We start from the raw sequence: 23,289 nt of genomic DNA on the forward strand, positions 1-23,289 counted from the left end.
TTTGTAGAAAAAAATCGTCCTTCCAAAAAGAGACAAAAATGACTAACTTTTATTTCCCAAGAGAATTATGCCACTTTTATACAACAAAATTACCATCACCACAAATTGCTTTCAACAATTCCATTGCTTCTTCATTTGACCACTTGAAAATCAAAATTCTTTCAGATTATAAATATAACTTTTTATAACTCTGTTATTACGTACTGTGAATGGGGAAAGGGGGCCAATCTTGTGGCCGTAGCGTCGAACGGCCTCTCTGATGTGGCAGGGCTGGATGGCATCGCTGTGAGCCTCAACACCACAGGCCGCAGTGCTCTGCGACAGAAAAACACAGAAATTGTTACCAAATCAAAAACACACAACAGAACTACAGTGTATAAAATATGAAAATAAACTTTTATAAAATGCATGTTCCCCCCCTTTAGGATGCACATCCCTGCTGCCGTTCACTATGTTTAAAAAAAGATTCCACGAACAAATGAAAGCTGACTTTTACGTGACCCCTTCCTAGCAGACCTACCAAATGCAATTTTTATGCCCACAATATTTCACCTAGGCCTGCACGTCAAGGTACGGGAGAACAGAGCCAGTCGCGTGCAGACGAGAAGTGTCGTGGGGGATTGCTGACAGAGCCGCAGGAAGCTATTTTTTTAAAAAACGCTTAAACATTTATTATTATAAATGTTTCTTGGGAGCTTGTTGGGCATATTTCTGAAATAACTTGAGGGTCATCAATTTTAAAATGAAAAATATAAAATTGCTATATATTTATTTATAATACTGGAGCTGTCAGAGATGATCATTTTTACTTGATTCCCAATTTTCTAGGTGTCCTCAGGGCAAAAAGAAAATAAAATGAAACCTTTCTATTTCAATCTGCCTCATGTGTAAAAGGCAGGTTTGAAAGTACAAAAAGACACAAGGAAGAGAAAGGCTATTTGCAAAGAGAGTATGGATATCAGCTTAAGAAAGGTATGTAACATGATTTAAAAAAAAAATAAAATGCTCAAAAGAAGCAAGACAGTCTCGTGGTTCACTCGTAGGCTCTGGTTCCGAAATACCTGATCCAGATCCTATCACAGTTACCAGTTCTGTCAAGTTATGTAATTACCTCTGCACTTCGGTTTCCTCATCTGTAAAATTGGGATAATAATTATAATTGCTTTCTACTTCAGTGGATACCAGGTGCCAGATCAACATTAAAGAATCAAGAGAAAGAAACAGTAGTTTGTGTATTACTATAACTGTATTCTAGAAGTCAGTCATAGTCACATAATGATTATTTGTTTTTCTGATAATTACTACGATTACCACTTTCATAATTCCTTGTAGGAGTGTAACTAGTGTGACCTCTATGGGTACTAATTTGGCAAAATCTTATCAAATGAAAATGCACAACCATTTTTGACCCAATTTCACATCCAAGAATTTATCCTATGATATAGTACGCAGGTACAAAATTTTATAGACCTATATGCCTGTATCTATATACCTATCACGTGCGCGTGCCCACACACACACACACGCTCACTGCAGAACTATTAGGATTGATGAGCTAAATGTTCATCAAGGAGGGAACACTAAAATAAATTATGATACATCCACATAATGAAACAGAAACTACAGCAACCACCAAAAAGAACAAGGGAGTTCCGTACATAGTCCTATGGAACTAGCTCTAAGATGTACCGTGTGAAAAAAATGCATGGTATCCAACTGGGTGGTATTATGTTACCATTTATTTTTTAAAAAGCCTGAACATTATACACTCATTCAAGCATAGACCAGTTTTTGCAAAGGTATACCAAAAATCAGTAATAGTCCTTATCTCTTGGAGGCTAAATGGGTGTCTAAAGGACATGGATTGGAAAAGACATTTTTCAGTGTATATCCTTCTGTACTTTTCAAATGTATTTTCCGTACCTTGTGCATGTTTTTCCTGTAACTAGTAAAAAAAAAAATTAAAAACTCTGATTAAGTGAGAGCATCAGCTAATTATCCAAGCTGAACCTGAAATAAGATGTAAAATATAAAACAAAGCAGATCTTGATTATTTTTATTATTTTAATAATATATGAAATAAGCCAAACAGGAATTTGCTCTAGAGTATCTTTCTCAATTTCATTTCGGCAATACCCTAAGTAACAGATCCGTTATGCCCACAACAATACAAATTGTTATCTTAACCCTTCACTTGGCACTGGTATAAAAGTACAGAGAATTTTTTTTTTTTTTTGAGTGCTTTCTTGGTTCTTATTCCAAATACTTTGTGTCAGATGGAAATGCAATTACCAAATATCTGATAAGGGTTAAGGCTCTTCTCTGAGTCCATTTGGCCCCAAAGATGAATATGACTAATAGAGACTCATTAATGGCTGAAGCATTCTACCCATTTGTGGAAATGAATGCAAATATTTAGCTGGATCTAGAGTCAAGTTTTCCAGTGGAAACTCAAGTGGAAATACAAAAGACAGACATCAAGAGGGTCAATATCCTGCATATTACGTCGGGCGGAAAGTTCCTCTATGGCATCTCCTTTCTCCCTGCAACTTGGTTTTGTTTTTCATTTCTTTCCTCCATGGCCAATGTAAGATTCTACTCTTTGTTACTTTCCCAAATAAGTTCAGTTTTTGTCAAAACCATAGAACATTTGGTCAAAATCTCTCAATACCTCTGGCATGGCAATCAAATAGGATTTCAGAACACTGAAGGAAGCATAAGCTTACGGTTGAATCGTGATCTTTGCCAAAAAGACAAAGTTAACTTATATAAAAATGGAAATACTCAATTTTGTGAAAAATGTTATTAGATTTTCTATTTTGCTACCTTCAGGTTTATTTGTTAGAATTAAGCGATTGCGAACAGCACGCAACTACCATATGCACTTCTACACTTTTTTAACTTGCTCACTGAGTTCTTTGAAAGGGAATTCTTAAATCTGAAATGATATATTTCCAGTGTTGCTGCCGCCTCAACCGATCTTTTCACATTTCTGTCAACAGTCGGGCCTTCACCAAGGTACTTTTTAATCCATTCGAATTCAAAATTCATACCAAGTTGAGAATTTTTAATAGCAGTGACTCTGGCATTTTAAACAGAAGTTTCAATATAGCTTCCTTGGACCGCAGTTGAGAGTTCAAACTGCTGAGAGATTTTATTCAGCATAAGCCAGCATGGATAAGCAGAGGCACAGTGCTCGAATCCAGGAATATGGAGGGTTCCATATGCTATTTCACCCTCCTGCACCCAGCATCAGCTTTTGGACGAAGGGATGCAAGTAAAGACGAAATGGACGAAGACAAGAACAGAGTGTGAACGCAGCCAAGACAGAGAGGACCTGACATCTGAGGAAGAACTTTCCCAGGCAGCCTGTACTTTACTCAAGGAAATAGTCTATTTCGGCAGAGATTTCAGCAGTCTTCAGGCAACAGGACTCAGTATTTTGTCAGATATGTAGGTTTCATTTTTGAAAATTAAAAAAAAAAAGAAGATCCTAGAGTGTGGGCACACGCAGAATGGGAAAGATGAACTGGTAAATCAAACCGTGGTCCAAGGAAGTTATACTGAAACTTCTGTCGCTGCTGGATCTCTTACAAATGTTGTACCTGTCTTGACTTTTAAAAAAAATTATTGGCAAGTTAAATCATCCTATCCTTTCTCAGCCTTTCCCTTGCCAGGGAAATCCAAATTTAAGAAGGACCTGGAATCTCAGATAATTGCCACTTTTTCTTTCCACATAATGGTGGACTAGATCTTTCGTCAAACTTGAAACATTCGTTCTTACAGAGTAACACATATCTCAGAGCAAACGAAAGGTTAGTACTACTATTACTAATACTTTTATTACTCGCTGGCCACAAAGGATGATACATAATCTGACTGGCAAGGGAAGTGTCTTCCTTCTACTCACTGTTGTACACACAGCTTTCCTAGAGTTTCATGTTTATGGAGGATGTCTTTTCAGACGAAGGTGGGCCATTCTTTGGCCAAAAGTTACAGTGTATAGTATAGTTAATTTTAATAGTTAATTTTCTCATTTCAAAGTTTAATTGAGATGTTAATTGTTAAAACTGTAGTTCTATATAACTAGAAAACTCTTTTCTTTAAGGAAATTAAAATTAGAAAAAGTACTTAACGAGAAGACAAGAGAATCACTAAATTTAAGGATTCATACATCATTAAATCCGGAAGGAATGCAAGATATCATCAATTCTAAACGTTTCCAAGTCTTGCCCCATTTTATAGATGAGAAAGTGAAAATAAAGGACTTGGCCAAGATTACAGTGACAATATCAGAATATGGCTATACATCAGATCGCTTGGCTTGTAGGACACATAGTTGATAAATAGAGGCTTTATTATTTCATGTAGAATGAATTATACCATGTTACGACCATAGTGGAAGTTTCCAGGGAGTAAAAGTGAAAACAGCAAGAGTCTGAATGTAGAAAGATGTGGATGAATAAACAGAGAATAATTAATAGCTTTAAAGTGGGTCATTATTCTGATGTCACCAATTTTGAATTTACAAAAATTCAGATATGAACTGAGCTAATACTTTACTCAGGAAATCTTTGCTATAAAACAACTCTAATGTAATAGCTTTCAACAAGATTAGGAGAGAAATGTTTAACTACTTAGGAGAAAAAATAATTCTTTATATATTTTTGAGAATTATTGAAATTTTTATGTATATATGCATAATATCAGGTTAATTACATCTTCTTCTTCTATACTTCTTACATACAAATTCAGTCCACTGAAGAGGTCTTTTAGGTAGCACTTTGTTACCCTAGTTTTAGTTACTGAGTGAGCTGGAGCACTGTAGCCAAAATTCTTTAAAACTACTTTACAATACAGAAGTTCCTTATAGTTCAAATTTCCCCTTAATAAATAAGCACTGAGATCTGTTGTTTTTAAATGGAAGAGGAAACCAGATATGAAGCTAAAACTTAAATTTGCTTACTATCATTTTAAAGTTATATCTTGGTATGGCTCCACTACTTGTAATGGCAAATGGTTCTCATTGTAGCAACTGAGTTTTAGATAATAATATCACTTTAGACAAATTTAAAAAATGAGAATATGAAAGTGATAGAGATTGATCAAAACCAGGCAGAAACTGGAAAGGGGAATGCCTATATTTAGGAGAAGAGAACGGCAGTGGCTTGAGTTTCCTGTTTTTACTCTTTAAGCATAAGTGTAGGCCCCAGTCAGGATAGGGGGCACAGGACCTTAGAGACTCTAAGAAATCTAGGCCAGAGTTCAGGGCACCCACAGTAGGTATGAAGTGAGGAAGGTGGTATCTCAGTGTGGTTTTGATTTGAATTTCCCTGATGGCTAATGATTTTGAACATTTTTTCATGTGTCTGTTAGGCTGTCCTCATTGGGAAAGTGTTCATATCTTCTTCCCATTTTTTGATTTGATTATTTGTTTCTCGTGTATTGAGTTTGAGAAGTTCTTTGTAGATCTTGGATACTAATCTTTTATCTGTAGTGTCATTTGCAAATATCTTCTCCCATTCCGTGGGCTGCCTCTTAGTTTTTTTCACTGTTTCCTTGGCTGTGCAGAAACTTTTTATCTTGATGAAGTCCCACAAGTTCATTTTATCTTTTGTTTCGCTTGCCTTTGGAGATGTGTCATGAAAATGTTGCTTTGGCCGATGTAGAGGTTGTTGCCTATGTTCTCCTCTAGGATTTTGATGGATTCCTATCTCACCTCGAGGTCGTTCATCCATTTGGAGTTTGTGTATGGTGTGAGAGAGTGGTCAAGTTTCATTCTTTTGCATGTAGCTGTCCAACTTTCCCAGCACCATTTATTGAAGAGACTGTCTTTTTTCCATCGGATGTTTTTTCCTGCTTTATCAAAGATTAGTTGCCCAAAGAGCCGAGGGTCCATTTCTGGGTTCTCTCTTCTGTTCCACTGGTCTATGTGTCTGTTTTTGTGCCAGTACCATGCCATCTTTGTGATCACAGCTTTGTAGTATAGGTTCAAATTCAGCAACGTGATGCCCCCAGCTTTGTTTTTCCTTTTCAACACTTCCTTGGTGATTCGGGGCCTTTTCTGTTTCCATACAAATTTAAGGGCTGTTTGTTCCAGTTCTTTGAAAAATGTCATTGGTATTTTGATTGGGATGGCATTGAAAGTGTAGATTGCTCTGGGTAGCATAGACATTTAGAATGGCACAAATTGACAAGGCAGGAAACAACAAATGTTGGAGAGGATGTGGAGAAAGGGGATCCCTCTTACGTTGTTGGTGGGAATGCAAGTTGGTACAGCCACTTTGGAAAACAGTGTGGAGGTCCCTTAGAAAGTTAAAAATTGAGCTACCCTATGATCCAGCAATTGCACTACTGGGTATTTACCCCAAAGATACAGACGTAGTGAAGAGAAGGGCCATATGCACCCCAATGTTCACAGCAGCATTGTCCACAATAGCTAAATCATGGAAGGAGCCAAGATGCCCCTCAATCCAGATGACTGGATTAAGAAGATGTGGTCCATATATACAATGGAATATTACTCAGCCATCAGAAAGAACGATTTCTCAACATTTGCTGCAACATGGATGGCACTGGAGGAGATAATGTTAAGCGAAATAAGTCAAGCAGAGAAAGACAATTATCATACGGTTTCACTCATTTATGGAACATAAGAAGTTGGAAGATCGGTAGGAGAAGAAAGGGGGGTAAACAGAAGGGGGAATGAACCATGAGAGACTATGGACTCTGGGAAACAAACTGAGGGCTTCAGAGGGGAGGGGGGTGGGGGAATGGGATAGGCTGGAGATGGGTATTAAGGAGGGCACGTATTGCATGGTGCACTGGGTGTTATATGCAAGTAATGAATCATGGAACTTTACATCAAAAACTAGGGATGTACTGTATGGTGACTAACATAATATAATAAAAAATTATTATTAAAAAAATAAATAAATCTTGATAAAAAAAAAGTGAGGAAGGAAATACCGAAAAAGAGCAAAATCAAAGAAGGATATCCCCAAATCCAGCATACAAACTTCATGCAAATCTATTTCTCTTTGGTGCCAAATCCAAGAAATCCAGTGAAAGCTAATAAACTGAGTAGAGATTCCAAGTTGCTGTTAACGAAGATGAGTTTGGGTTTAAAGCTTAGAGTTGAGTGTAGGATAGTAAACTGCCTGCTTAACACACTTGCCCAAATCACCACCACTATAAACACCAACAATTCTTCCAAGTAATAGAACAGAACACAAACTCTCTACCATATACTACCTGTGATGTCCAAGATAAAATTCAAAATCACTAGACACAGAACAATACAAGAAACTGACTGGGAAGAACTGACTGAGAGAGGAGGCATTATTTTGGTCTCCGCTGAGCCTAACGAAGTCTCAAAGAAAGCATGACTTATACTCAATGGAGACTAAAATAATCCAGATATTTATTGATCAAAGAAGGATTTTAAAGTAGCTATTATAACTGTGCTCAAGAAGATCAAAGAAAATAAACCTGTAACAAACGACAAATAAAAAAACCAGACAAACAAAAGCTAAAAAGAAATCAAGTGGAAATTATAAAACTATAAATAAAATTATCACAAAGAAAAAATTATTGGATGGGTGTAACAGATTAGAGCTGACAGAGGAGTCTGGAACATAAAGAAATATCAATAGAAGTTATCAAATCTGAAGAGCAGAGAGAAAAGACTGAAAGAGAAATTAAATAAGTACCTGTGGAACCATAGCAGAGTAACTAACAAATGTGCCTTGGAATCTTTGAAGTGGAGGAGAGACAGTGAATGAAGCAGAAAAAATATCTGAAGAAGTAATTGCTGAAAATTTCCCCCAAACAGTTAAAGACATAAACCAATATTTAAGAAGCTCAATGAACCCTAAGCCAGACAAATACAAAGAAAACCATGTCTGCGGATAGCGTGGCCAAACTGTGAAAACCAAAAATAAAGATACAAACCTGAAAGCATCCAGAGAAAAATAACACAATAAACAATAATACAAACTACTGACATGATCAAAACAATGGATGCCAGACAACGGGGGAATGACATCATTAAAGTACTGAAATACAACTACCAACCCAGAATTCTATATCCAGTGAAAATATCTTCTAAAAATGAAAGAAAAGGATATTTTCAGAAATATGAAAACTAAAAGAAACCATCACCGGGCCAAGCTGCACTATAACAAATGCTAAAATCAAATTTAGTAGAGCAAAATAGGAAAGTAATACCAGAAGGAAGTCTGAGCATAAAAAAGAGAGAGAAAGACACACAGAGAGAGAAAGAGAGAAATGAAGAACAGTGGGGATGGTAAATGTTAGTCTATTTTTTCTCTTGGTTTCATCGAAATACATCTGATTGCTTAAGGCATAATAGTATTATGGTTTACAACACATGAAGATGTAAGATGTATAACAACTATAGCATAAAGGGAGGACAAGAGTAAAGTACATCAGTCTTATAAATATAAGAGTCTCACATTTTATGTAAGTAGTGCAATAACTCCAAATACACTGAAAATTTAAGGATATATTGCAATCCTTAGCATAACCACTGAAAAAATGATGCAAAAAGGTATCACTAACAAATGGGTAGATGAATTAATATGAATTTCTTAAAGAATACACAACCTAAAATACGACAAGAAAGAAAAACTGAGAATCAAAAATAGAACAAGCAGAAAACAAATAGCAAAATAGTTGAACTATATCCAACCACATCAATAAATACATTAAATTTCAAGGAAATGCAAACTCAAAGTATAATGAATCACTGTTAAATATCCATTAGAATGGTTAAAAATAAAAACAACGATAACACCAAGAGTTGACGAACACGTGAAGCAAAGGGAACTCTCACATATTGCAGGTGGAAGTATAAAATGACACAAACATTTTTTGGGGAAAAAAAAGGCTTGGAGTTTCTTTAAAAACCAAACACACACATACTCTATGACTCAGTAATTTCATTCCTAGCTATTTACCTAAGAGAAACGAAGGCATTTGCCCATGAAGACTTGTACAATAATACTCACATGTTTACTCATGATACCTCAAAAACTGGAAACGGCCCAGGTGTCCACCAAAATGAGAATAAATACATTGATATATTCATACAACGGCACATTACTCAGCAATAAAGAGGAATAAATGACACTTCTACTGAAAAACAAATTTCAAAAACATCCTGAGTGAAAGGAATTTCACTCAAAAGAGCACACATACTACATTTTCTTTATATGATTTCTAGGACAGAAAAAACTAATCTATGATGAAAAAATCAGGACAATGATTGCCTCTCTGTGGTGGCAGGAACTAACTGGGAAGAGGCATGCAGGAACCTCCTGAATTGATGATGTTTTATATCTTGCGAAGGGTTGAGGAAACAACAGGTTTGTATGTTTGTCAATACTCGTCAAATGGCATACGTAACAACTGACTGGTTCACTGTGTATAAATTTTACCTTAAAAAAAAGAATCATAAACAAATTGTACATAATGAAGTATCAAGCCACGAAATGTACTAACATCTGTGCTTACTTTGCAATGTAGCAAAAAAAAAAAAAAGATGAACTGACAGATGGACAAAACAATAATTAGATGCATCGATATAATAAGTGTAAATACACATAAATAATACAGTAAATGTAGTACAGTGTTCACTGTAGAATCTGGGCAGCAGATATACGTGTTACGTCTATAATTCTCTCAATATTTTTGTATGTTTGAAAATTTTTTTAAATGAAATATTAGAAATAAATCAATATCTTGCTTTATCCAGAAGAAAGCTATTAAAAAAGTCTGAGTAGGGGCGCCTGGGTGGTGCAGCTGTTAAGCATCTGCCTTTGGCTCAGGGCGTGATCCCGGCGTTATGGGATCGAGCCCCACATCGGGCTCCTCCGCTATGAGCCTGCTTCTTCCTCTCCCACTCCCCCTGCTTGTGTTCCCTCTCTCGCTGGCTGTCTCTCTCTCTCTGCCAAATAAATAAAATCTTTAAAAAAAAAAAAGTCTGAGTAGAAGTCATTAAGTATGGTTAAGCATAAATTGGCTGTTTCTAAAAATCTGAATTATGAGAAAAACAGAGCACATTTTCCGTATGTCTGAAGCAAACTCAACAACTTTATCCACTCTGCACAGGAAAAAAGAAAAACAAAACCCTTATCGCTGACCTTTTTTCTTTTCCTTTGCTTAGTTTTCGCTGAGTCTTGTCCAGCACTCCCGTTCCCTAGCGATCCTGAGGTGGATTTCCCTGAGTGCTGTGAGCCAGACGACGGGGCTGTCGGTGTGGGAGGCGGCGTGTTCTCAGGGGACTCCGGGTAGGACTTCATGCAAGACCCCTGCCCAAAGAGATGTGCCTTTGAAATCAAGTGACCAGGACTTCTACTAACATTCAATTGTGCTTACTATCTCCTGAATTCAATACTTCTTGAAGCTTACAAATATCAAAACACCATTTATTATCCAGTCCACAGAAATGATGCCTCATCTTGCCCCCATTGGTCTCAATATGCTAATTTTTAATCTGTCTAATCATTTAGATAAAATCAGGATTTCTCAGATGCAGCCTCCAAAACTTCTGCTGATTTTGCAAGATACAGAGATTTCTACCTACAAGTTTTGTTAGCATGTCTGACTGACATGTCTCAAAAGGCACCTCTGAACTCCCCCCGCCAAAGTGGACGCCATCCGGACAGTTACTTGTATCAGTGTGACCAGCCTTCTACCAGTGACTCCTGCTCAGCTCCAGAGGGTCACTGTGGAAACCTCCAGCTCCTTCCATTTCTAGTTCCTTCCTTCTTTCATAGTATCTCTCGTTTCTACCTGGTTTCTTTGGCTATGACTGCAAGTCTATTCTCTTCCATGTGGATGCACTTCAAATATTTGAGGACTGTTACCTTTCTCAGCCTCTTTTCTTTTATAGGTCAAACTGCCTCAAATTCCTTCAACCACTTAGTATGAGACATGCTTTCAGGTTCCTTCACCCTCTCATTACTCTCCTTTAGACATTCTCTACTGTGTCAATGTCTATCCTCTAGGATGGTGCCTAAACACCAAACAAGACAAAAAAGGGTTTCTTATCAGTAACATCACAATATTGGCTCCTAAGCAATTTACAGGCCAATAAAAGTCTGTAAGTCTTTTTCATATACGGTATTATTAAGCTACATTTTCCTTATCCTACCAACTATACTAAACCATACTGCTAGCCTACACTTCTCTGTAATGTGTTTGTATTTAAAAAATTATGCTAAACTTTGTAAAATGTTTGGTTGAAACACACATATGGGTTTCAAAAGTATATCTGTTGTTCTGTTGAGATCTGTATTATTTATTTAAAGTTAAAAATGAACAAGTTTAAGGGAAGCTAGTGAAGAATGTACTGGAACTCTGTACTATCTTTGCAATGGCTCTGTAAATGTAAAAATTATTTTAAAATAAGAAATTAAAAAAAATATTTCTTTGATTTGCCTGCCTAGGAACATTACCAAACGAGAAGGAATAAGCCTAATTAGGCATGAGTTATTTTTAGGAAAAACAAGGTAACTCCTAGGGATCACTGCTTCCTGTGCATAAACCATATATTAGAAAAAAAATTTAAATTAACTTCAATTGGGGCACCTGGGTGGTGTAGTTGGTTAAGCGTATGACTCTTGGTTTGGCTCAGTTAGTGATCTCAGGGTCCTGGGATTGAGCCCCGCTTTGGGCTCCATGCCTAGTGTGGAGTCTGCTTGGGATTCTTTCTTTCCCTTTCCCTCTGCCCCTTCCCCTATGTGTTCTCACTCTCTTTCTCTGTCTGAAATAAATAAATAAATCTTTAACAAAAATTAACTTCAATTAATATCACACCTGCCAATCTGAGAACGCAAGCTTAATGAGCTTGGTTCCGCATACGTTTAGTACTCAAAAATAACAGTCATTAAAAGAGAATGTATTGTGTATTAACTCTATGCCTTGAGAGCTTTCCGTTCCAATCCATTGTATGTAGCACCTTCCTTCGAATCTTCTTAAAACACCCATTTGAACTCATCACACTTTAGCAGCCAAGAAACCTTCAACTCTTCCTTAACTCTAAGAGCCTAAGGCTCAGTTTTCTAACCTGACTTCCTCCTCCTCAATGAATCCTTTGCTTGAATATTTTAATCAGAGTTTTATTTCTCCCTCACACAGCTATGCCTATGCTGCCTCTGAAGCCTAGAGCTTTCTCCCCACTTTTACCATCTCATCAAAGTCCTATCTTCCCTCAACATCAGCCTCCTCTCTCAAGTTCTTTGCAGTCAAGGCTTGTTTTTATGTCTGTACTTCCGGTCTACGCCACTCATTTGGAAATATATGCTATCTTAAATTGTGAGACTTTTTGTTCGTTATTTCCTTGTTTGTTTTACAGAATGTTTTATCTCCCTGAATACAGATCATACCAGTCTTTGGAGACCCCCTTTGTACCCAGTTTGGTAAAGCCCTTAAAGCAGGCCCTTGATGTTGGTTGCTGGTTTGTAATGCTGATGAGTAAGATTCCTACTTTAGAGCGGCCATTCTGTGTTTCGTCAGGTAATAAAGGGCAGGAAGATTTCCAGGCCCTCTGAATGTGCATTTTGACCACCAGTCGCACAGGAGGAGGGGTGTCTGGAAGGCCAGGGAAACGCTTGAGGCTTTACTAACATATTTAGTCGGGATGCTTTCCGACACTCCTGCTCCCGCCTCCCAGAGAGCCCGGGAAGCCCAGCACACACAGGCCATTTTTCTTAACTGCTGGGTAGCTGGGAGCAGCAGCTGTGGTTGCTGAGCGGTTGCCCAGGGCAGCTTGGCCACCCTGGAGAACCAAGAAAGAAGGGAAATAAAGAGTTTTCCTAGCCGTGCAAGCAATCCCTTGAATGTTAAGGGAAAACTAGGCTTGTTATGTTCACTGTAAATTTCTTCAATTAGAAATGTTACAACAAATTTGTCTGATGTTAATGAAAAGCATACTTATACACATATTCATAAAGTGAACATGTACCAAAGATATTTTTAAAGGGTGTTCTTTGACATCGTAATTTGGGTTTGTAACATAAAGAAAACAAAGTGTTTAATCAACTGGGTAAGCTTTAGGGACTTTTAAAGTATGATGACTGATAATGATGTATGATCTTTTCTAAGGAAAAAAAAAATGGATTTTTAACGGGCATAAACATTTTAATTTCTACTTAGATTCCAAGCCGATCTGATTCTCCAAGGGGCACAAAAAGATGTCAAACTTTTGGCCTGAAATCAAATATGGTGGTGTATATCTTTATATATTTTCTAAGTTTCCTAGAGCAGAGATACTTAAACTTGGGGTCCACAGGGTGCACAGATGGCTTAGATCCATAGAATGATTTGGGAGGGTCTCTGAATACCCTGAAATTGTATGCAAAATTTGTGAATGTGCTTATGGAGATAGGATTTATAGTTTTTGTCAGATTCTCAAAGGGGCTTAGACATTTTCAGGCTATACATTTCACCCAGCTTGATCCAAAGCTCACTTCCCAATTACACATGGAGATGTTAAGCTAACCTCCTTGCTGCCTTTTCTCTGGTTATTGGATTGAATTACATGAAATTGCTGCTTATGCCAGGGAAAAGGGTCAAATATCAGCAAATTCATTCAATAGATGATACTACATTTCTAGTCTGGAGGCACATGCTGTTCACAGGGAGTCTTTCTCATACTGTAAGTGGTACGCAGTTATTGCACAATGCTTTAAAGTTGGCAAGACGACTTTATCTGTCCCCCCCCCCCCCCCCGCCAGTTGGAGGTCCCGGCAACATAAACACAATCAGAAAGGATGTGATCCTCACTGGATAGGGCCAGTGTGGACACAGAGAATAAACGGAGTCATGGTTCTTTAAATCATGTTTAGAGATGGGTCAATAACCAGGAAATAAAATGATTAATAAATGTCAGGAGTTATTAGGACAAGGATAATAATGATTCTCTGATCTTTGAGGCACAAAGAAATAAAGGGCTATTCTCAACATTGTTCAGTTGCCCGAATCAGCTGTTCACCTCCCAAGGAAATGAGGCGTGCTTTCCAACTACCCCTCTTCCACTGAAGGGCTAGCGAAGCTAAATAAGTTAAGAAATAGGTGAAAAAAAAATTGTATGAAGCGGATTGTTAAAGCCTGGGACATAGTTGGTGCTCAGTAAACATCTGTTTGAATGTTGAGTATGTTAAGGTTCCTCACTGAAGGCTAGACGTTCCTACTTTACCTTTTTCAAGAACTACTAATGGAAACACCAGACATGTGAAAAATCCATAGAGGCGTCAAAGACAGATCTTTTGCTTCTTACCTCAGCAGAGTTGTGATACTGAATGAAGGTTGCAGAAATGGCATGGCTGAAGGGGTCTCCTGCCTTGGTTACCATGTCCTGCCTCACGAGAAGAGCCAGGTCCACTAACTAGAAGATCAGAGTAATGAAAATAAAGTCACATGGCTGGAAATAATCAATCACCAATGTCACCGATGTGGCAAAACTAAAAGCAATACATTCCAAATGTTATTGAAAATACGGCTTGCCTAAAAATCTGTACAGTGGATGTGAGCATATGCTTTCATTGATAAGCAGACCTACCCATGAATATCAACAATATATTCTGACTTTCTAGGGGAACGCTTCTCAAATTTTATTTAATAATCACTAGGGAAGTGTTTTAAAATACAGATTTCTGTGCTCCAGACACCGAGATTCTAATTCGGTAGGTATGCTTTGGGTTACATTTTCAACAAGAAGCAAGCAGAAGCTGATGCTTGTGGACAGGGGACCATGCTTTAAGAAGCTGTCAGAGAGCAGTGATTCTAGACTCGGGTTTTGGCAAGCACTCAGTAGACTGTACATAGCAAGAAAGGTACGTTTCAAGGCTCAAAAATAATCTCTAAACAAGGCAGATGTGTACTGAGAATTCAATGTTGAGAAAAAGTATGCAGGGACTCCATTTCTGGTTAGGATCGAGTTGTAAGCAACAGTCATTTTTAACCTAACATCCGCCAGGGCTGAGGATACAAAGAAACATAACTGAACTAAACCCCAGAAAATGATAAGATTGTCCTAGGATAAAACTCATGGCCGGGGCGCCTGGGTAGCGCAGTCGTTAGGCGGCTGCCTTCGGCTCAGGGCGTGATCCTGGCGTTCCAGGATCGAGTCCCACATCGGGCTCCTCCGCTGGGAGCCTGCTTCTTCCTCTCCCACTCCCCCTGCTTGTGTTCCCTCTCTCGCTGGCTGTCTCTCTCTGTCAAAATAAATAAATAAAATCTTAAAAAAAAAACAAAACAAAACTCATGGCCATTCTCATTCCTGGTACAGTAGCAGGTGGAGGAACTTTGATCACGGACAGGGATAAGAAGAAAGGGGGATGCCTGGGTGGCTCAGGCGGTTAAACATCTGCCTTCAGCTCAAGTCATGATCCCAGGGTCCTGGGATGGAGCCCCACATCAGGCTCCTTGCTCAGCCAGGAGCCTGCTTCTCCCTCTGCCTGCTGCTCCCCCTGCTTGTGCCCTGTTTCTCTCTCTCCCCCCTTTCTCTGACAAATAAATAAATAAAATCTTAAAAAAAAAAAGAAGAAAGCAGTCATGTATGGTCTGCTATGACAGACATTAGCATTCTTACCTGTGCCACGGTTTCATATGCTAAATATGCTAAAATTTCCATTGCCACAACATTGGGTTTTATCTCCATACTGCTGCAGTCCAACCAGTCTCGAAATTTGGAGGCTTTTTTGGCTAGCCATCAAAAAAACAAATATGGAAAATTAAGTTTTTGAAGTTTTTTAATACTGCATATTACTATTACAAAAAGAAAAATACGTCTCTTGAAAATTGCATTTGAAAAATAATGCATAATAAAACGCCATGTTTTTGAAGTTTATTATTAGTGTCGAGATATTTAAGCCCCAAGAAATTTCTTATGCATTGGGTCTTTGATTTTGTATCTGTGTTATCTAATGCGGTATACTAAATGACTTAATATTCAGCACTTCTCACAGTGTCAGAATAAGTTACCACTGGCCATAGCTCATGTTTTAACAATAGTCAGAGGGGTTTCTTGATGTAATCAACTTATTCTTGTGGAAAGAAATTCCTGCAAGAAAGAACCTTTGATGGAGAAAGAACGTACAGAAACTGTATTTGCAATACATTTCCAAATGTGTCTATTACCAGAATAGGTTCAAAGTCCCATATTTAGAATACGATAGAAAAAACTTAGGCCTGCAGTTACGTTTTCCTGCCTACAAAGATATCCAAATTCCTAAGCCTGGCTCTCAAAAACCTCCAGACTGATTTCAACCTTTCTATTATTGCCAACTGAAATGCCACCTGGCCTTGCGTCTAGCCCTCTCTTTGTTCACCCCTTCTCCTTTCCCTCCATGGAATGCCATCCCACCTCTCTTCCTCATTCACATGAATCCTGCCTGTACCGTGAACTTCCCCACACTACTCATTTACTGAACTCTTGTATCACCAGCTATCCTTTCATGTCTGCTTATAATTTCTTGAACCACATTAGAAACACCATGCATCATGTCTCTCTGCATACGTACCAAGTGCACGTGGAACCTTCTGGTAAATATCTCCAAAATGCCACAGTGCTAAGCAGATTTCTAACCTGATGTAGGGCCTTTATTAGATGTTACTAATCTAACTAGTAATCTACAGGAAAGAGATTGATGGTTAAGATTTTATCATATCTATAACATAATAATCTTAAAAAAAAATCCACTGATTATTCTTCTGGTTAATCTGGTCCCACAGGTCTATTAAAACACTTAACAGTCACTCAAAGCGTGATGTCTCGATCCTTATAGATGTGGTCTTCATGGATTCCATGTACAGAAGACTTTTTTTCCCCAATAAATCACAGAAGACTTGAAGTCTTGCTATGGAAGTGCATGTCCAAAGCTGTCAACTGTGGCAGAATTATGATAATCCCCTTAAAGCTATCTCCCTAAAGTAACCAATCTTCCACATACTCTCTGACATGCAACATTCCATCTAACTAGTCAGCTGCATTAGCTCACAAACACTTGTTTAACATCTGTGGAATACTTCTGAAGTCAAAGTTAACAGGCGGCAATTTGGCAAGATCAATAAAATGTACCTTATTCACTTCTCCCTTTGACAGGTTGTTAAGAATGGAGAAACGAAGTATTTTGTGACTATGCTCGAAACGAATTATTTTGAAAGAGAGGGAAGGGATAGTTCTTAGTATTCCATAGGATCTGTCCACTGAAGCAACAGAATTGGTAGCTTCCTCACTAGATGTTAAGCACTGAGAAGGTAGGGAGGAGGACCATGTATCCCCACTGTATCCCCAGCACCTAGAATACAGCCTGGCATCAGCGGTCTCATAATATATATTTCCAGAAAAAAAAAATGAATGAATGGACGAATGAAAGACACTTCTTTAATAAAAGGGTAGGGTCTCAACTGTTCTGTAGCAGATAAGGTACACAGAGGGTCCCATAAAACCACTCTGAGTTACTGCTATTCCAGCAACGGGTGACCATTCCCTGAGATAATTCCCTGCCACCCGCAGAAGGCCTGCTTCAGAGACAGAACTTCCCATGGTATTGCTGGGTCTGGAAAAGACGCACAGATACTCCGAGTCATGACAGTTTGCTTCCATTAGATGTGGGGGGGGGGGCACCAGAATGAATGGGTTCCTTTACCTTTACTGCTCTTCTCGATATATCAGGAGAAAGTGTAATCATCGAAATCAATCAAAAATTAAAAAAGAATCCTTTTTTTTTTTTTAAAGATTTTATTTATTTATGTGACAGAGAGACAGCCAGCGAGAGAGGGAGCACAGCAGGGGAGTGGGAGAGGAAGAAGCAGGCTCCCAGAGGAGGAGCCCGATGTGGGACTCGATCCCAGAACGCCGGGATCACGCCCTGAGCCGAAGGCAGACGCTTAACGACTGCGCTACCCAGGCGCCCCTAAAAAAGAATCCTTAACAAAGGTCAGAAGTTCCTAAGATTATCAGCCTTCTGACACTATCTGGTTTCTCAGCTTGTGCTGGAATTAAAACAACTTTACATAATCACTTCCTATGGGAAATTTAAGATTAGTTAATTCTCATTCACGTTTTTTTCTTTCTCATCATTGACCGCTACTAAAATCTAAGCTTCTCTCAGTATCCCATTCTCACATCCCTGCACACTCACTATTTCTACCTCATCCCTCTTACCAGTCTTTCCATTCCTGATCCTTCCCTTAGGGCCCTCTGTAATGCTCATTCCACCCTGAAGAACTTCTTCCGCAACTTCAATCTCTTCAAAATTACTGCTATTTGGATTAATTGCAAATAGTCTTTCCCAGAGGGCATGGTTTTCCCTGGAGTCTTTTATAGTACAGGTGCCTTCTTTCTTTCCTTCTGTACATGTTTATTGACCAGTCATTGACTGCCAGCCTGTTCATTTCCCCATACACCAGAGGGCTCGGGGGTCACATCTTCATTCTCTTAGTTTCTCCCACAGGGAAAATATAGGACAAGTGGACAGAAAGTTCCTACCAACAACAGAGGCTAAAAAACAATGGTATCCTGTTTTAACAAATAACTACTAGCCCACAATTTCCTACCCAACTAAACTACCATTTAAGTATGAGGGCAAAAGAAAGCATTTTTAAGACAAAAATGAGTGCTTTAAGCACTTACAGAGCTTTGGGAAAAACAAAATTAGGATGACAAGGCATGTTTACTAATTACCAACTTTAAAAAATTTAAGTCAAGGGTGCATATTAACAGGATTAAGGACAGCAACTAAGATAACAGAACTAGAATATGTGCTATACAAACTGGCTGAGGAAAAATGGAATGAAGAGAATCCAATTAATCCAACAGAACAATGAAAAGGAGGAAAAGCTAATAAAAAAGGCACAGTAAATTTAAAACACAAAGACAGCATATATAAACCCAATGTAGAAGTAATTAAACACACATAAATTAAAACCATCAACTAAAATACAAAAACACTCTCAGATTGACTAAAAAGAAAATCTATATATTTGATACAAAATCCACATATGAAACAAAAGGCTGAAAGGAAAGGCTTGGAAAAAGATTTACCAATTTTTAACTAAATTTAATCTTTGTGAATTAATACGAATATCAGATTTTAAAAGACGCTAAGGGAAATGACTATCTTACATAAATATAAAAACAAAAGACTGGTGAATTTGATCAGTATCCCAATTCTACAACTTACCTTCAGTTTATAAAGTCATAGATTTGTAAATTTTTAAATGCACTGGTAGTCCCAATCAGTGGATGCTATGATCAAATAGTTAAGAAGATACATACAGCTGGATCGCAATTCCTATATCCTGGTAATTTATCAGAAGGGGAGAAATGAAAAGTGCCTAACATTCTGACCAGTTGTGGGTATTAGTTCTGAATTTGCTGACCCACTTGGATTAAGCATTCCTAACCACAGCATTTTGGCATATGAAACATTCTTCCACTAGGGTTTCATAATGAAGCACCTATGGGCATCATACAAAGAAATATTTTTAAATGCCCACTCCCACTTCTTTAAAAAAAGCAAGCATAACATACTGTTTAAACTATACTTATTTTATATAGAAAAGGAAAGTATTAATTTTTAATTTATTACAGTTTATTACCAAGTTATAAACAAAAAACTGAGTTGTTAAAAATGTGATTTTTTCAAACACAAGATGTATTAGGACCCTTCGGTGGCTCTATGCTTTAGTGTGAAAACAGCACTTCTGTTCCTTTAAGTGAATTAAATTTAAAATATGATTTTAAAAAATAGTTCAATAGTACTAAATGTTACTTTATAAACTGGAGATTTATACTTATAAAAGACTTGAATGCCATTTTTAAACCTAAAAATTACAATACAAAAACCTCTCATTTGCTGAAATTGCCATGATCTGAAGTGTCATTTACTTAATGCTTCACAGATGTATGATGCCCAATTGTTAGTCAGACTGCAAAGTATATTTAGTTAGGAAAAAAAGCTTCCAAAACATGTTTTCCTATATTTTACTGACATTTACATGGGGCACTATTTGAAATGTGTCATTTATTTGCACTTTATACTCTATAAATGAAGCTCTCATTTTCTTTTTTCAAATCAAATACATTGTTATTATGACCACAGAACGGTTTTTCTGTTTAAAGACACCATTGTGTCTATAATCCCTCAGACCGGGGTCATGTGCTGCTCTGTCAGATTTTTAACTGGACTTTTCATCACACTTACTCTTTGACCTTTCCCCTGAGAGGCTTAGTCACCATTGAACTGTTGCGGTAAGGATGTTTGCTACACAATTGAGCCCACTATTTATCATGAGCCTTTATGGACTTTTGGTAAGCCTGTGTGCCATGATGGGACAGTACTAATTTTATCACTAGGTTATTAGTGTTACAAGAGCACAGACTGATGAATTTGGCTAACACTGAATGTTTGTCACAGTAGGAGGTTACAGACAAAAATGGAAGAGACTATTGATATGCTTGCTTGTGGTAATATGAGTATGCATAAATAAATGGAAAGCTGGCTATTTATTAATATTAGGGGCTTTTAAATGACTGTGCTACTAGAGTCCATTATGGGTCAAGTACAATCAGCAATACTAGTGTCAAGAGGATGAAGAACCTGGAAAATAAAATGAGAATGTTAAAGAAAATGGAATTTTTCAGACTAAAAGTAATGTGAATAATTAATATGGCTGTGTCTTACTGGCACCCTTTAAAACCTCTTTAGACTACTAATTACAAAACAGTAGAGTGGGGTAAAATCTTTTATAGAGTTCCCAACAATGCTGGGGCTGTTTCTAACAGTTGTAACTACATATATGTTAAATTCACCCATTTCTAAGGAATGGAGATTGTGTCATACTTTCATGTATCTGTAACACGTGATCTCTTAAACATATAATGAAGCAAAATTAAACATTTACTTACAGAAACTTAATTGTCGACTTTCACAGAATTCTGCATATTGGGCTGAATCCATAATTCGAGTTTGTCTTTCTGCTCTCTGACAGATAAAAAGACACACAAACCATGTTTCAGAGCAAGCAGACCATTATCTATGTCTTCTTGGCTAAACTGTAGAATTGAAATTCCATTTTCCTTTCCTGACTTTAAGTAAACAGTTTCGTACTACCATAAATATCATGAAACTTGAAATTAAGATAAGTTAACAGTAGTTTTGCAACTTGTGTCTTTTGGAAGTGAAGTTTAAAATGCCATTTTCTTTTCCTCTGTTATCGTCATTATAGTGAAAAAAGCTAAAGGATCTTCTTTCTTAGATTGTGTACTACATTTTCTTAATTGTACCATCCTTTTAAAGAAAAACTGTGAAGGGGATAATAACAAATCAAATAGAAAAAACTGTTAATCACTATTGCCTACGTACTGCCTTAAAGCTGGGGATTTTCAATGTTAAAATCGGAGTCAATGAATGGAGTCCATATATTTCCCCTCAGTTAGAACATGGAGCCAGAGCTAACAAATCCATATTTTAAATTGGAAAGAAAATAAAGAAAAAGGTAAACACAACACAAAACCTTTCATCTGGGTCCAGGTATGATTCACAGTTTGGTAGAGTTTCATTCGTGGGTTTTTGATTCAGTACAGCAGATGTCTGCTGCTTCATTGTCCCACAAGAGGTAGGATAATTATAATTCACCCATAGTTCGGTGGGAAAGAATAGGACCGCTTCCGCTTCCTTGGCAAGGGAAGCATTTTGAAATGAGACAGGCTGGTACTTCTTGGAATGACATTCTGGCCAGTAAAGGAAAAAAATTCCCTAAGATTTTAATTTTTTTTCTGTTTTGAAGGACTTTCAGTAAGTTTTCTTTATCACAGTTGGAGTACATAAGTACCACTAACGTCTGGATATTTTTATATTTTTTTACACTGAAATTATTCGTTCTTCATTTTGTTTGATTTGGGTAGTGGTCAACTTAATTCCGATGATATATCTGTTGATGGAATGAATAATGGTACACTAGCTGCTGTTCAACACGGGAAACACAGATGGGGTGGTGGGAGTTAAGGTAAAATTTACTAACTCCTGTGGTTCCTTCTAAGACCGTTGACTATTTTTTTCCTTACTTCTTTTCTACTCTGTTCCTCCCTTCTTTCCTTCCTAATCTCCCCCTGACCCCACACATACACACATGCATATGTGCTGACATAAACCCAGACTTCTTTATTTACCCATTAGGTTCAAGTATCCTTTTTGAACATATGTACATTATGTAAGACACACACACACACACACACACACACACACACACACACACACGCATAAGGATCCTCTTGTGCATGTATCTGAAACATTATGTTTCCCTAAGGGTATATTACTGGGTATATTTTTATATACTTAGAAGTATTTTTCTAAAAGATTTATTTATTTATTTTAGGGGGGAGGGGCAGAGGGAGAGGGAGAGAGACTCCTAAGCAGACTCCGCACTGAGCGTGGAGCCTGATGCGGGGCTCGATCTCACAACCCTGAGATCATGACCTGAGCCGAAACCAAGAGTCAGATGCTTAACTGACTGCACCACTCAGATGCCCCTACTTAGAAGTATTTTTTGGTACGTGGATGCATTATTTAGTTTTGTCCTTCTTTTTAGTGTACCCGATACACGATTCAATAAGCGTATGCTAGTGGGCAGTGGGAAGTAAGGGAGAATTTTGAACATAACAAATCAGTTACTGATATGTTTATTAAAAAAAAGTTCTGATGCTAATGATGTATCATTAATGTCTATCTTGGACTATATCAGGAATCTTTCAGATTTTAATTTCTAGCTCCTAGAGAATTTCTGACACATAGTAAATGAACAATGAAACCTCCGTGGAATGAACAAATGCTACCATTTTAGTCACGGCAAATGACCACCATCACCATGATGTGGCTAGTCCTTGATCATCTATGCATTTCTGTACGTCTTCTCTGCTGCTCTCCAGCTAGGCAGCCTCATCCCACACAACACATGAGAAACAGAAAGGACGTAGATAAATATGGAAAAAGAAAATTCCTAATGGGATCTTAACACTAACTTTTCTTCCACCAAGTTGGACAATTGAGATTTGGTCTCTGCACACATGCTTACGTGGTTGATGTATCTGAGTAAGTATTTCTGGAAATAGAAGTTAGAGAATCTTATTCTAGGAGGTTCAGGCTGGCGGGGTTCCAGTTATAATCAAGTAAGGTGTTTAGCTAGGTGGGAAATCCTGAACCACATTTAAAAGACACTGAAGGACTTTCAATTATTATAGCTAGCTTCATTATTTTC

General features: G+C 37.7%; 1 protein-coding gene across 3 annotated transcripts in view; it reads right to left on the bottom strand.

Annotated features, from left to right (window-relative positions):
• Positions 1 to 23,289, bottom strand: part of SUPT3H (SPT3 homolog, SAGA and STAGA complex component) — a 535,243-nt gene that overhangs the window by 108,581 nt on the left and 403,373 nt on the right. For all 3 annotated transcript variants that reach the window (XM_026507332.4, XM_044387186.3, XM_026507333.4), the window contains 5 exons: positions 20,942 to 21,017; positions 15,620 to 15,732; positions 14,306 to 14,413; positions 10,167 to 10,334; positions 205 to 315 (listed from right to left, as the gene is read on the bottom strand). In XM_026507332.4, coding sequence (XP_026363117.2) covers positions 205 to 315; positions 10,167 to 10,334; positions 14,306 to 14,413; positions 15,620 to 15,732; positions 20,942 to 21,017 — 576 coding nt within the window. The remainder of the gene's footprint in view (positions 1 to 204; positions 316 to 10,166; positions 10,335 to 14,305; positions 14,414 to 15,619; positions 15,733 to 20,941; positions 21,018 to 23,289) is intronic.

This window comes from Ursus arctos, unplaced genomic scaffold, assembly GCF_023065955.2.
Source record: "Ursus arctos isolate Adak ecotype North America unplaced genomic scaffold, UrsArc2.0 scaffold_29, whole genome shotgun sequence".
Lineage (NCBI taxonomy): Eukaryota > Metazoa > Chordata > Mammalia > Carnivora > Ursidae > Ursus > Ursus arctos.